Source organism: Frieseomelitta varia, unplaced genomic scaffold, assembly GCF_011392965.1.
Source record: "Frieseomelitta varia isolate USP_RPSP 00005682 unplaced genomic scaffold, Fvar_1.2 scaffold_366, whole genome shotgun sequence".
NCBI lineage: Eukaryota > Metazoa > Arthropoda > Insecta > Hymenoptera > Apidae > Frieseomelitta > Frieseomelitta varia.
This window is the reverse complement of record NW_025110108.1, coordinates 102934-119721: the sequence shown is the minus strand read 5'-3', so window position 1 is coordinate 119721 and position 16788 is coordinate 102934. Positions and strand designations below refer to the sequence as shown.

Sequence of the window (16788 nt, the reverse complement as noted above, 5' to 3'; positions counted from 1 at the left end):
TAAACGAACGTACTTTGCCGAAGCGTTTCAGTTTATGGGGAATAAATTATGAGAACTGCGATCTTCTTAAACGCGAGCGCAGATTCCGTCCATTTGTGCGTTCCTTAATTCGCCCTTTCACGATCGTACGAGCTTGCGAGAAGGGAACAATCTTTCGACGGGGAAGCACGAGGAAAACTGCGTTTTATCACCGTGTCTCTGGTAAAGTACTGGAAACTCGAAAGCGAATAAAAAGGAGGAAAATATGTTTTTTTTTTTACGGTTGTTAAATAATTCTAGGGATTTATTATATATACTCTCAATTAAATAATATTCTATATATTTATAAAAAAAGTAAATAACATTAACACACGTTTGTTTCATATTAGCGAAGGACTAAAAGACAGGAATTAAAATACATATTTCTCGAGTTACAAGCATCTTTCCTATTTAACGCTTTAAATTTAAAACTCGAGAGCTTTTCACCATTAGCGGGCAGAGAAAGAATTTTTGCTCCAAAGGATTAACCAGAAGGGATTCTTGTTAATTAAGAAAATGAATTCTTCATTCGTTCGTTGATTAATGATGAAACGAGCATGTCGCATCGATATCATTTTCATTCGTTTTTAATGTGAAATACTGTTTAATATTTATTGGCAGGTTTGATGATTAAAATCGTGGAATTGTTCGGCAGCCAGAAACACGGCAGACGCGTGTGTGTCCTTTAATAATGAATTGAACGAATAATAGCGAATATTAATAAGGTAACTCGTTAGTAAAAACGAAATAAAAGCAGGAATGTATTCTATTTTAATAAAAAATACGTTGTTTGCACGAATTTTTCCACGTGGATAAATTGTAATTTTAAAATGTGATACTTAATAATGAATTAATTGGACTACAAATGTGTATTCATAAATTACCGATCTTTTTGTTTCAGAAAATATAAAAGTACTCGAAATAAAATCCTTTTCTCTGTAGGAGATTCGTTCAGTAAAATAACCCAGTAAATGGTCGGACAATTAAGAAATAAAAATTTCATTATGGAAAATAAACGATTTCATGAAATTAATGTTTAACATTTAAAGCGTTCTAACGTATTAACACTTTAAAAAAACATTTGCAACACGTACTTGTTTCAAATTAAATAATAGTATAATTTTAAATTTTAAATTAAATAACAGTATAGTATAATTTTGTTTTAAATTGAATAGTTTTTCTCTATCGTAATTAAGCGTTATAAATAAAATTGAGTTTTATAATCAATTCTTTTTGGAAATATGAATTTCCATAAATGTCGATAGTTTAGTCATCAAAGCCAGAGAAATGAAATAAATATATAGATTAAGTTAATCGTGGTATGCTGATTGTAATCACAGCCATCATCATCTGTCATCAACACCAATAATAAATCATAGATTATCTACCATTCATATTCCACAATATGTACACTTCACAATCAGTTGTATTAACATATTGTTATAATTTCAATTCAAAGTTCAATTAGATCGCTCAAAAGCTTGTGGCTGATGAATTCTCGAAATTCTTTCAATGTGATTAATTAAAATAAGAAATAATTCCTCTGCTGCAACACCAACAATTCTCCTGTACCTACAGGCAGTAGAGTACAAAACGAAATTTATCAGTAGAATAAATCTACGTATCGTCAGACGATGAAAGCTACCGATAACCTTTATGCAGTCTCACTCAACAACGAATTGACAAGCAGGAAACAAACTTCTCCGTTATTTCTCCCATTAATTTCCACACACTTACGGGCAGCGAAATTTATAACAACACAAGATCTATCAGTAGAATATATCAACATATTTCCAGACGATGCACATACGCGATCCCGCGCGAATAACGAATTAACAGGAAACAATTTCGCCCCTCCGTAACACCGTAAACGTTCCCCATCAATTTTTCTCAGACGGCGATCAACATCGACAACCGATGCATCCACGAAGATACGACGCGAAAGCTCGTTGAAAAATACGTTCCGAGACGGGTGTGCCGTCGTTTGCGACGGCAACGAAATCCGACAGATATAAATGCGCGCGTATCCTGACCGCGAGGCGCGCGAAGGAAATGGCATGCATCGGGAGAGCGTGCCAGTTGCGTATCGCAAGAGAGGAAAACTTCGCCCCGCGACGACTTCCATGAATACCGCGCCGTTCTGGCTTCGAGCCCGGTGAATTTCACCAGCTCGCTCGGTTTTTACGCTGTGCCGTTGTTGTACAAGGCAAGAAATCGCGGGTTGCTTTTTCCCCCTCATCGTCGACCAATAAATCAACCGAAAGAAATTAATATCCGTCTTTGGCTATCGCTTCTCTTCCTACTCTCCCTTCCCCCCTCCCCCCCTCCTCCTCCTCCGTCCACCCCCTCGCCGGAGGATAAATTGAAATCGTTGTAAACGCTTTTGTTCGGACGACGGAGATGGAAATTGTAGCGACGCTGACGGCGGAACGATCGATCTCCATGCAATTTGTCGTATGCGTAGTAGCGGCAACGTTTCGATGAAATTTTTTCTCTCTCTCTCTCTTTTTTCTTTTTCCTCCTGTGTTTCATTTTTTTTTTTTTTTTTTTTTTTTTTTTTTTTTTTTTTTTTTGTAAAATGTAAAATGGAAACGCTGAGTTATGGGACGACGATAGTCGCGATTTCGGATTTTTGGTCTTGAGATTTGGAGATATTCCCGTGCGGTATATATTTCTATATATTATGTAAATTCAGCTTAAGATGAAAGATTCAATCTTTGGTATACCACTGGTACAGTGATATCGGTAAAATATTTTTAATTTTGTGCGTTGTTTTTTTGCTGACAAAATGTGGAAAGAGAACGAAGGTGTATTAGTGTATAAATAAATGCGTAACTTTTTCCTCTTGAAACAAAATTTACGAATTTTTGGAAATGATTGAATGTAAAAGGATCATAAAAGATTTTTAGGTACAGAGAGCTACACAGTGGATACTATCTTTGGATCCATATTTCAACGTTTCATTTTACATTTTTATTTTAAACAAAATTCAATATTCGAGAGGAGATGTAGATCAAACACAACAAGTTACCTTCGAAAGACGGCGTAGCAACCAAAATGTTACTATCAAACATGTATTTAAAGAATAATCAATATCAAAGAGAAAAAGTGAAACAATAGTCCAATCAAAATCAAATAATAAAAGAAAAATTAGTACCTCAATCAAGGCATAAAAACGTAATTCCTACTTTTCATTCATTTCGACGACACACGCGCATACACATTGCCCGGAACGTAATTCTCAGACAGATTCAATTTTTTTCACCATCGTTTTTAACGAACGCCTACGCAAACGTGTATTTAGCCTCGCGATAAAGCTTTACAGCGGCCGCGGCCCGGTCGATAAATCAATGTTTCATATTAACCCGCCGAAATTCACGCAGCGCCCGCCCCCCAACCCCCCCACCGCCCCCTCCCCCTTCCCGTTGCATTTTTCAGCCGGCCGCTTCTACACATAACGTTATGCGGACCGCAAATCCATTTGATGGCCGCGCATTTGTACGGTCACGTAACGACGACATAAATCCGCGCGGGGCGAAACCGCCAGGGATTTTTGCAAATTGCCAATCATTGATCGCGGTAAAAGCAGATTGTCCTCGACGCGAGAGTGGACCCCCCCCCCCCCCATCTCTTTTCGTATGTTGTTTTTACTTCTCCGCGAGGAGATCGTTGCGGTTTTCCGTCGGAGCTGTGTCCGGCGAGAGCTTGGGGAAAACGTCGGGTGATCAATATTTTTTCAAGGTTTCCGCGCGAGAAACACCCACGAAGGGGTGGAGGAGTAGGAGTGGGGGGAGAAGGAGGGGGGGGGTAGCACCGGACGTTCAAAATCGCGAAATAAATACGTTACGAAATTCTGTGAATGGGTAAATCGAGACGATTTAAATTGGATGGTATTTGTTGATTTTTTTTTTTGTTTTTTCTATCTTCTTTTTTTTTTAATACTCTTTCAACTCGTCGGTTTTTATTCCAACGGTTGTGTTTGATGTCGCGTATTTTTATTTCGCGGGCGGCGGGAGTAAATATTTGACTGGCTGTTTGAAATTATTAACCGTGGGGCATTACAGCGAGAACGTTGCGTTTCCCGATTATTTCTTCGCTTCCGGCCGGGTCGAGGAAGCTGCGGGCTTCGATTTCGTTTGTTCATGTGACGCGAATGATCATCTTTCATGATTTTGAACAGATGAAATTGTAACTTAACCAATCGTTTGTATTATTTCTCATCAAAAGAAACTTTTATAATAACGCGAGTTAAAAACACGAGTGCGTGCAATGCGATTGTTAAAAATCATTAAATATCACCACGAACGAAAAGTATAAACGTTTTCGTACCTAACGTCAAAAATTCAGCATATATATTGATAAAAAAATAATTATATATATATTAAGTATTTTCACAGAGCGAAAGAATTTAAATATTTGACAAAGAAAAATATTAATGAACATAAAACTTAATCGAATTGATTATTGCACATGAGTAGCCATATTAAACATATCAGTTGATTGAATGCATCATTTGATCGAATAAATGTACAAATGTACTCGATCGGGATGATTTCTCTCGACTTCAATCTCGCTTCGATCAATCGTATACGCCCAGGTCGTAAATATCGGCAGTTTTATTAACGAGGTTATGCACGTCTTAAATTATCTCTTATAGCATATATTCTTTATCCATTTGCCAAACTTTCGCAACGATCAGCAGATAACCGCGATATTTTACCGGTTTCTCTCCCATAACCAGCGCCGTCATCTTATCGTACTTTCCGTTGAAGTGCAGCGATGCACCCGGCATCGGGTTATGCATCGTCAGCAATGGCTCGTATCCCGCCACCGGTACCCGGAGCAAATTCTGTATAAATCGTCGTTTCTACTCGAAGAATTATCGCGTCGATATTACTGCCAAGTTGCGCCTCGTTTTCGAGCGTTTTGCAAACAATAATTCCCTCGTTCGCTTTACGGTCGCTCGCCGTTAATTGAAAATCACACAAAAGATTTACGAGCATATATCCTTATTGGTTTTCTGCTGTTCCCACTTAGATCTTAGAGGAAATTGACAGAAACTTTTTCAAGGTGTTTGAAACTCGGAAGTGAAATTTCCATCGTTATTTCCAAGAAACACGAGTCTGTACGAAAGATTTCTGCAATTTGCGTGTGGTAAGAGACAGAGTGGCTTTTCGACGATCGATTGTTCTCAATATTTAAGAGGGTAATCTTCCATTAATTTTTTAATTGATTTCAATTTAAGAGAGACCCATTTGCAATATATAATATATCTATTTTATCTCGTTTCGAAATTATTCTTCTTCTATGAAAAACAAAGAAAGCTTTTAATTGTTACAACTATCACGTTACATCCTCTATTTTTGTTTTTTTATTTTTGTATCCAGTCAGATACTATGTCTGTTTGTATGTATCTCGTATATTATTTATGTTATTTTTCCTGTTATATCGAAAAATTTATCTATTGTCGCGTTAGCGACAACCTATTTTCCAGGATCGTCGAAGGCAATTAGTCCGATGTTATTCTGTTCTCGTTATTTATGACAACGTTTCAGCCTGCTATTAACTCGCGAGTATGCTTGCGAGAATGGGCAATTTAAATGACGAGGAATGGCTAGTGACTCGAAGTCACGTAAAGTTGATTGTTCAGAAGATACGCGAGAGTGTCTTCTAACCTGTCCAACAAAAAGTAGAAAAACATCATACTGATCGAAGAGACGCAAAAAAGAGTCGGAGGTAAAAAACATAAATTTCATGTAACAATTTCTCAATTTCTCAAACAGAATCAATTCTCATTTAATTATAATTAAGTAGGTACGATGAATTATTTTGAAAGAAATATCCTCAAGTGGCATACAAAATAATGAATCCTAGACACGTTATTTCCTCACTAGATCAAAATAATAATCTCTCTCCGCTACGTTCTGAACTAACGTTCCAACTGCGAACGGCTGCTTTTCAATTTTTAACACACGTGTAAAAGGGAATTGGAAATTAATCAGAGAAACCATTCCAGCCGTTCGGTTCTGTAACGTTTGTTACATTCGAGCGAATTATCTTTAATGAACGGATGATATTTCACTGATTTTTAAGTATTTACGACGCGCATTATCGTTGCAAATTGTTTTAAATTTCGCATCATACCCGTTATTACGTTGCTACGAACGTCATACTTGGCGCGCGCGTGCGCGCGCTCGCACCACCGCCTGTAATCACTTATTCATTTACAATCAATTTATCTGCTTATGAACGTTCCCCGTTCGACGAGCGTGCGGCGCCCTCCCCTAAATACGCAATGAATATTTATATTGTGTTTGCAGCAACGCCGCGGCCGTGTATTCGTCAAAGAACACGCGTATTCCCAACCCAGACCGATCTCTTTTTTCCTCGTCCCATTTTCTTTCTCTCTTGGTGGTTATTAAAACGAATAATCGTCTGGCGTAGAAACGAGCGGTTAGGAGGAGCCGCGTTTAGCGAGAAGAGCGATTGCTTTGAAGTGGAATAATAGCTTCATTGAAACGGAAATTCAATCCGTAATGTGGAATTTTCAGCGCGCGCAATGGAATAAATTATATTCCGGCGTGCAATTGTTTTTCACCGTCAAACGCGCGTACGCGTACGAGGTTAAATAATTAAAAGACAGGAAAACACGGGGATGGTGTTTAGGTTCCGTTTCAATTAACGCGATATTGTATATTTATAGATCAAATGAGATTTTTTTCCCGCCGAGAGGATGATAATTATGCGAGCACGAACCGTTTGACGATCCAGAGGCGCGACGCAGAAAGGTATTTAATATAAATTTTAATAATAAATGAACGCAATGCTGATGGTTAAAAGTATCTAGAAATTATATATCGTTGACTCGACAGGCGCGTTTTATTCTGAAATTGTCGATTATTTTAATCGAACGTCGTTCGATTGTCGTCGTTCAGTGACAAGTGGAAGAACCAGTAGAATATGCTCGAAAATGGTCAGGCACTGAGAATGATATAAACGTTAGAGATATTCAATTGAAATATGTGAAATATGTGAATAAATTCTCACGGATAATATGGATAACATTGTTTAGCTGAATTAAGAGTTCTAAGTTTTATTTTTTAACAAACAAGTGGAATGTATCAGTGTTCGATCAGACTATAAGCCATCACGCGTTAAATAAATAAAAATTGACAAAACTAGAAAACTAGAATTTTCATATTGAAACACACGTGAAAATTTTACGTTGTATGGAAATTATTCGTCAACATATATTGTAGCATAACTCCACACGTTCAAGAAAAGCGTTTGAGTCCCTAGAGATCGACGTCTTTTCCTTTCGATGAATTTTCGAAACATTTCGAGGCCGAGGATCACAAATCGGATTTGAAAATCATCGTGAATCGAATTCGCGTACCAACGAAGCGTTGTCATGTCTCTTCAATGTCGTCCCTCTTGAGACTCTGACCAAATATCGAACCGTTTTGCCGTCGACAACTAACTCAACCAGAAACCATCCTCTAATTGCATCGATGCGTCGACGACGGGCGATGCGTCGTCAGCAAGTGAACAGCGTCGAATGACCGATTCCAGCAAATTATTTATCGATCGATCTTGCGGCCTGCGCCATCGCTCGACTGGCTGAATTTTCAGAAAAACTAACTGCCAACCGTGAGTTCGCGAAACTTTCGTCGAACGATTTGTTTTCTTGTTCATCTTGTTTTCACAACGAACGTATGTTTTCATTTGCACATATAATTTGGAACTTCACAACGTACTTTAATAAACGAATTTAATAAACGAATCGCGCATATTTAAACGTAGCTGATTTGTTAATTGTACACGTGATAAATTGTATCGGCTTTAATAAAATTCAACATTTGTTGCAGATTCGTGTAATTTCTTACCTAGAGTTTAGGAATTTCTTTTCTAGCAAAGGCTAAGCCTGCTAATGATCTATACAACGAGTAATGTCTCTAAATAAAATATATCTGTAAATGAAATTATTATATCCGAGAAATTAGAGATTCTCTGATTAATAGATTAAAATGTACACTCAATCAACGTTATTGAATTTCACTATACATTATCGTCTATGGATTATTAGTAAACGAAACCTTTGCTAGAAAAAAAATTCTAAATTTAAATTTGTCACTATTAACGTACAGAAGTTGGTCTCTTGCAGCTAACAGGTTCTAAATCTTAAATCATCGCTCCCAATAATCACCAGAACAATTCGTCCGTTGTCAGTCGTGAAATCCTACTAGCTCGTTTTTCCAAACACCACAAGTGAACTAATTTCAATAGCGCGAGATAGCGTGTACCACGAAGAGAGACTCGTCGCGGAAGGAACGATAGTTTCGTCTCCCGCTGCTCTTGGCAGCCGGTGGACGGCGAAATAGCGCATAAATCGCTAACGACGCGCACTTTGTTACAAAAGCGCGGCACCCGCTCGCCCCCGCGCCGCCCAGAGCCATCGCGGCGCGGCTTGATTTATCGTTCGAACGTGGACAATGCGAGAAATATTCTGGCGTGCTCGCTTCGTAAATCACGATTCTTCGGCAGTCCATAGAGCGGCGAGGAGGAGCGGCGGTGCGATTTCGCGCTGGCTGGAATATCACGCGAGCTTCTGGCAAATGTACACCGGCATCCACACGAGAGACAGAGAGAGAGAGAGAGAGAGAGACGAACGGGGACGTAATATACGGACACAAACACACACGCGGCGTGCGTACAACTATAAATACGAAAGACACGGATATAGAGACGAAGAGGGAAGGGTTAAAGGAGAAACGAAAAGAGAGAGGGAGAGAGAGAGAGAGAGAGATGGAGCAGATACGATTGGATTGAGATACATGGCGGACCGTATGAATCATCGGAATCGCGCTCACGAATTTTGTGTTCTCAGCGTCGCTCCGCTCAAAGCTCTGATAGGATTAATATTTTGCCACGGAAACCGCTGCTGACTCGCGTATTCTACCCTGTTGCATTGTTCTTTACATCGTTTCTTCTCTCCGAAGCGTAGAGTTTATCTTTCATGCAATGAAAATTTTGCAACGATGCAAAATCGATTTAGATGAAAATTAGACGAGATTTCTGCACGCGAGTCTGTGTCCAATTAATTTTTGAATCGTCTGTTAATTAATTTTCGAGTGGTCTGTGAAAAATTATAATTTTCGAAAGTGGGTTTGGGACCACGAAAGTTCGTGTAGCTTTGACTTTAATTCTAAGTCTAACAATAAGTATGTACAGTGCCTCGCGAAAGTCTCAGAACATTCTTTATTTATAATATTTAGTATTAATCGTAGGTAATAAAACTTTTTATTGCAGACTAACTACCAAAAGTATTGGCGATTTCGTTTTTATCAAGTTCTACATTTAATCTTCGTAATCAACATATATGCATATACTATCTTTTATAGCTATATATTTCCACTATATAATTATTATAATAATACTAGAATATATTTTATAGCTATATATTTAATTTATATTTATATTTTATTAATTTAATTTAATTTATTTTTATATTTATATTTAATTTAGAATACCTTTTATAGCTATGTATTTCTATAATAATAATAATTATTTCTAATTTCGCTATATATTTTATAACAAAATTGCTGATATATCAACACTTTGGAAATTTGTATTACTTCATTTTCCTACAATTTTGTCAACAAATATAATACTTCTCCCAAGACTTTGAGTCTTGCATGATTTTGTATAATAAATGAAATTATCATTGCCTTGATTCTCCGAATCATTCGAATCTTTATCGCGTTCATGTTAAAACGTACCCTCGTAATTTCAGGTAATTACGCTATCGTTACGCTACGTGAATGAATTCCACATTCGTGCAAGTTGCCCTAGTTCCGGTTTTAAGCATTCACGGGTGTATACAGAGCAGCTCAGCGACAGATCCTCTGTAACCAGATGTCACGTTAGACTGGTGAATGTGTCTAAGGGAAAGTTAACGTAACTCGACAGTTAATATAACTCGGGGCCCCGGCTCCTTATGATTATAGTTCGCGGAAATGTATCTGTGGAGAAGGCAGACCGTGATAAAGCGAGTGATACGCGGGGCAGGAAGAAAGATAGACGTGGCCCAACGTTGAGATACGTTCCGGGGCCACATAAATCATCGAAATCGTATTCCTACGTCGGCTCTTTGAATCTCCGTGTCGTTCGATGTTAATGCCATTATTCGATAGAACGTCTGATAGAATTATTAATTTCTCTTCTTCCTTTCAATTTCTACTTGTTGGCAGACTTGTTGTTATCTCGAAAGTACGACCATTAATTAAACAGGACATTTTTTTACACAATCACATTATCAATTGTCGGTGAAATTTAATACACAAATCACAAATATACTGAATTTCAAGGAAATTATTCGTTGTTGGCCATACATCATGAATAATTGGTATAGTTGCGTAAAACATATTTTACGACACCGGGTCAAATTATCGAGGAACATCGATTCATTCGTGATCGATTGGTTTGTAATTCGAGAGAAATTTAAAAGTTCACAGTACAACTTACCAGTCGTTCTTTTCTGTATAATCTTCTCCTCGATAAGCGCCCTCACGCTGACAGACGCGGTTTGTAAAGGCGGCCCGACCACCTCTTTCTTCTCGCTTTTCTTGTTCTCAGCATCCTGAAATTATTGAAAATAATCTTGTCATTAAGTTCGAAATAAAATTTATAGTCACCACAAATTTATATCTTCTAAATTGTCAACCATTTCTACATATCAATTTTTATCAAAATTCGTTCGTACGAAACGATCTGTCCGATAGGATTATTTATAACACAGTAATACTTACAATATGTTATCTACAATAAAAAAGAATCCCTGCTCGATATTTCTTTGAATCTATTCCCTCTTTCATTTTCAGTTTAAAATATGTCTAACTAAGCCAAAGGCTCAAGGAAGATTCAACCTCAAATGATATCCCCTTTTTCAATTACTTTTCACCGCCAACTAATTTCAACCATCTACCTTTTCCATCGAAGGTGAAAATTCTACCTGACCCAATTCATCGTACGCGAATCAGCCGGGATCTAATTTTACAGAGCTCGTTGCTAACGAATCGATTAGAATGTTAGACGACGCTTTCAGGAGAAAGAGAAAGAAAGAGAATGGATCAAGAAAGGGAGGAAATCCACCGGAAAAGTAACATGAAAAAGGGACGGTGGAGAAAGGAGAGAAGAGGGGGGTAGGATGAGCGTGGAATGAGATTGAAGAGATCAGACGTTTCATGGAGGATTATAAAAGAGAAGGAGGAAGGTAAAGATGACAGATGAAGAAGGACTGGACGGAAAAGAGGAAATGAGGGGAAAGAAGTAACTGGCGAATAGCGGTTCGTATTATTGGCTCTTTTTCCTTTGTTCAAGAACGTTTTTATGCCTCCACGTAGTCTCTTCGTCGTATGTAATCCTGTTTTAGACAAATGGTGAACTGGTGGGAAGAGGTAGAATTAGAAACAGGGATTGTGTTTAGAATAGCGTAATTTAATCAAGTACAATAATTCAATTTGGTAGATTAAAGTTCGGTTAGATTAAAGTTGATCTAAAAATGATTTTCGTGCGTTGATAATTTAATATATATAATATTCATGTACCAATAATAAAAAAAAATACCCAAAGTCGATTATGGTATTATTATATTTGTATATATAATAATATTCCTGTACCAATAATAAAAAAAAAATATCCAAAGTCAATTATATTATATATTATTATTATACATGTACCAATAATAAAAAAAATATCCAAAGTCGATTATATTATATATTATTATTATTATATTGGTATATAATAATATTCATGTACCAATAATAAAAAAAAAATATCCAAAGTCGATTATATTATTGGTACAGGAATATTATTATAATATTCCTGTACCAATAATAAAAAAAAATATCCAAAGTCGATTATATCATATATTATTATTATTATTATATTGGTATATAATAATATTCATGTATCAATAATAAAAAAAAATATCCAAAGTCGATTATATTATATATTATTATTATATTGGTATATATAACAATGTTCATGTACCAATAATAAAAAAAAAATATCCAAAGTCGATTATATTACATATTATTATTATTATATTGGTATATAATAATATTCATGTACCAATAATAAAAGAAAAATATCTAAATATCGATTCATAGAGAAAGAGATCTCGTAGCATGCCTCGCGAGGATCGCCCTCTTCTCGCGAGAACTAGGCCACACAACCGATATTTATCCACGTGAAACAACTCTCTCGTCAATCGTACCAGAACAACACGCTTGACACACGAGAAGCGAGAGAGAAACGCAGTGCCACATATCGAAGTAGCGGATAGGAAATTGAGGAACACGATGACGATCAGCGATTACCAGGGTCACCCTGTGTCCTTGTCCCTCCCCCATCCCCCGTCCATTCGTACGTTGCCTGCCCCCGGCCATTAAGGTTTCATCAAGATGACGACGTGGACGCTGTGCGTATCACGGTGATGTATGGTTCCTCGAAAGGGGTAGCCGGGGACTCGTGCGAAACAGGACGAAGATATATGCACGTCCGACGTGGACGTATGCTAATTGCCGCCTCGGCGTCCAAAGGACTGGCACAATTAACCCTTCGTTTCATCGGGGCCACTAATCTGCGGAGCCCGGTTGCCAACCGATCGAAGTATCAGTCGGCGGGGGATGCGTTCCCGATTAACCGGTTGCATCGGTGATAGACGGGGGCCGAGGATTATGGGCCGCGTGGGGGGAGTGTTTGACGTGTGGCTTTCGAGATGCGTTTGGTTAGTTAAGATTTGTTGACGAAACACGGGACACACATACACACACACACGCGCGCGCGCGCGCGCGCGTCGGCGTGATCAGAGCGTTGCGAGTGTACTCGTGATTAATGGATATGGGTTTCGGTTTGATTAAAAGGAACTGTGCTCGTTATCGTTATCCCGTTATTGCGAGACTATTTTGTCACAGATGACGACGGCGATGCTTTTATATCAGCTGTAATTCGATTATGACGTGTAATTCGAGCTGAAGAGTTGAATTTTGGTTACCGAGTACGTACCGTTTTGAGCCTGTTGTCGTTCTTTTGGGATTAATTTTATTTTATTTTATTCTAGATTCACGTGTCAACGTACGTAATATCACGCAGCCGTTTCCACTGTTAATTAATTGCCACGTTTAACTTTCCTGCGGGGGAATCGAAAGAGTTTACGAGATAAATTAGGAATAATTGTTACAGTTACTAATGGAAATCGGGGACAATTTAAAGCCCGAGTTAAAGGTGAAGTGATTACGAAAGATGGATAACGATCGTTCGTTCTCTCTTCGTTAGAGCGGAAAATAATGATATTTCTTCTTTCCTTCTTTTCTTTTCTTCCCTTTCTCTTTATTTCTTTCTATCCTCCACTGCAGATTCGATACAGTTGAAACAGTGTGTAATTCAAGAAAAATTCGTGAAATTCCTCGGTGCTTCGATCTCTGTGCAACTGTTCTTTCATTATTAAACCAAAAATCCCATCGAATCCATTAACTGGCGTCCCGATACTATTCATATTGAAATTCTTTTATCGTTCGACCGCTTTTTTAATTAAACATCAGTGAAAATACGCTGTCCGCATATTAAAATAATCCTCATTGCGCGCTCGATAGTAACTAACAATTTATAATGAAAAGGGGGAAAAAAAGGAATCAAATATTGAACAAAAAGTGAAATTAATATTTATACGTACGTTCGTCCCTCGCGTTATTCATTCTTCTCGCGAATTTTTCATGCTTTTTTTTTGCGGGGAATTAAATTCCGTTCATTCACACTTTTAAGGATTCAGCGTTAATTTTCACCGAGCATTCATATTTTACAATCCTAAATATCGTAGAAAAAGAAAGGAAACTAGAACGTCGTTCGAACGTGTTGAAAAAATTCCAAAGTGACATGATCACGGCTGGCGAGTTCTTTATTTAGCAAAAACAATCGACGGATACGAACTGTATCGGGCAAGAGTGAATAAATAAAAAAAAAAGGAGGAACAAAAAAAATGCGAGCAAGGAAACAGAGTACTAAAAGGAAAGAGAGAGAGAAAGAGAGAGAGAGAGAGGGAAAAAAAGAGAGTCCCTCGAACTCACTTACAGATCGACGCAACGAAGCACCCCTTGTTCGAACTGCAGGGACACGGGGGAAAAAGAGGAGCAAAAAAAAAAAAAAAGAAAAAAAGAAAAAAGAAAAAAGAGAGAGGAAAGAGGGGAAAAAGGGAGTGCAAAAAAAGAGTCAGACGTGTGTACATTACGGTACACAAGAGAACTCGCGTTCGGGGCTGGAATCGACACGGATCGAATTGATGAGTCGGAGCCAGCGAACGTTCCGCAATCAATTCCGCGCATTAACGGCAGCCGATCAATATTCATGAAGCGAGCGCGGTACGCCACGTCAAAGACAGAGTTCAATTTCGTGGCAGGTGATATACACGTGTATATACATATATATATAAATGAGTATACGTGTGTGTTCGTGGAATAATATATAATATATTATGTACGAGGTTGGAAAAGTGTGAAACTGAGACAATAGGAAGTATTAATCTCTGTTGCTCTTTTAGGAAATGGATGTTACAATACAATGTTGTTAGAATACAGTTAGCTTTTAAATATTCGATTTTAATACCTTGCACACTCCACACGTTTATACGGAAATAAAGAAGGAAAGATGTCTGAAGAGATACAATGTGACAAGAATGGCAGAGTTGATTTAATATTATAATACGTGTAAGATATAAAATATGCTTTCGGAAAAGCACTTAGCAATTATACGATGAAAATTGGAATATTTAGTGTTTTGGACAACGTTATCTAATTGTTTAAGATACTGTAGAGTTTCCCCCTAGATTTTATTCTTATATTCTTCAATTTATGCCTTGCATTAATGTTAGCAAAAATAGTCACAAAGAATTCCACTCTGTTCTGTTTCACTTCTCGAAGACTCTTCTGCGAATAAAAATCTATCAATTAATTCTGCTCGAAAAAGCATCAACAAACATTTAGAACGCGCACCAACAAGTATTTCATTTCGGTGTCCAAATGCTTCCTTTAACCAGAGTACATTCAACTTCGCTGCTAAACTCCCGGAAGGATTCTCACATTCCACGATCGATGCGGCTTTCCATCGAATCGAACGAAGCAAGACAACGACCACCATCGATAAAATTATTAAGCAGCCTCGATGGTTTTTCATCCGGATACAGCCGGATTAGAGTATTCTCCTCTTCATTCCCAAAGGAGAGGAGCAATGGAAAGTACGGACGCGGTTGTATGTTTTCTCATTGGCGCGTTTCGCTGGGAATATGTCGGTTAGGTTGGCATCCGTGCGGCCGCGCGTAGAAATCGCCGGACCCCGGAACGGTTTACGGTTTTGTCGAGCGGACGTTGCACGACGAACGGGGATTAAGGGATTCACGGGGACTTTTAAGTAATACAAAAGTGCCGCGGCGGCCTGGTTTTCCAACCAACGTGGTTGAAAACCACATTTTTCGCTCGTTCGCCTGCGCGCACGGAGACGCAGCATTTCTGCACAGTTAATCCTCGAATAAATGGAATTTGCTCGATTGTCTTACGGGGGGACAAACTAGCGAGAAACTGGAGGAAAGTTAGTTATTGGATCTTGTATATTCCCCTTCGTTTAATAATCCGCGAACAGACGTTCCCTGAGTTTTCATCTTCGGTGAACGGTAGAATAACCGAAGAGATTTAAGAATTTTCGTATCAAGTATTTCTCAAAATTATTCACTCGTTCCACGTAAATGATTTTCCAACTGATTTATCATTGCAATTGAATTACAATTACCAAGTAAATCATATGTGCGCAGAATTTACCAAAAAAAAAAAAAAAAAAATTCACACGTCTGTCTTCGATAATATTTCTTTCCCCTACCTTCTCTTCCACTAGAGAACACTTACACCTGCTACTCCGGCAATAAAAATCTAAGAAAAGAAAAAAAAAGAAAGAAAAAAAGAGAATCCGTGGAAAGTTAGGAAACGAGGGAGGACTGCGTGCGAGAAACGCAGTGGAGCGAGAGTGGAATCGAGAGACGAGAGAGGAGATAAGGTGATGATCGAGTCCAAATGAATCCATTAACAAGCTCTTTGGTTGGACGGTGGCTGCTGGAGACGGAAAGATTGGGAGTCGGCCACGTTCGGAGAGGGCTGTGCAAACATTGTCTCAAGCTTTCTCCATTATGTAGATTGAATCTGAACCGGTTACCGTTTTCAACGGGACTCTGTGCTCTCGTTTCAAGCTGCGCCCGGAGTTTTCAACTCGCCACTCTCGCCACTCTCCCTCTGTGTGCACGTGTATTTATAACGTGCATACGTGTATGTGTGTGTGTGTGTGTGTGTACATCGAATCGCACGAGCATCGCAGCGTATCCGAGGCTTCGCGTCCAGCCTTCCGTTCATGCACCAACGTCCGGATCCATTCATTTTGATCTGTGTGTACATACATACATTCATATTCATGTTGGCGACCAGACCAACGGGATGGCCTTTATGTTCGTCGTGGCGCTCGTGGTGTTCACGATCAAGCGCCAGAGGATGTGCACCGTAGCACGTTCAGGGACACGGGGTGAACGTTCATGGTTCACGGCAGAGGAACAGAGGCGCGAGTGTATTCGAATACATTTGTTCGCGTGCACTTTGTCCTCCGTTAATGGGGTTGCCACGCGAGCATTGCCTGGAGATGTTCTTGGACACGGGTGTTGGACAGGTGACGTAGATTGGC

General features: G+C 38.6%; 1 protein-coding gene across 4 annotated transcripts in view; it reads right to left on the bottom strand.

The window, feature by feature from the left end:
• LOC122530944 (histone-lysine N-methyltransferase 2D-like) overlaps window positions 1–16788 on the bottom strand; it is a 95730-nt gene that overhangs the window by 19040 nt on the left and 59902 nt on the right. For all 4 annotated transcript variants that reach the window (XR_006307148.1, XM_043658379.1, XM_043658380.1 and 1 more), the window contains exon 3: window positions 10543–10657. Coding sequence is in view for 3 of the 4 variants with exons in the window: in XM_043658379.1 (XP_043514314.1) it covers window positions 10543–10657 (115 nt within the window). In the remaining variant the exon portion in view is untranslated. The remainder of the gene's footprint in view (window positions 1–10542; window positions 10658–16788) is intronic.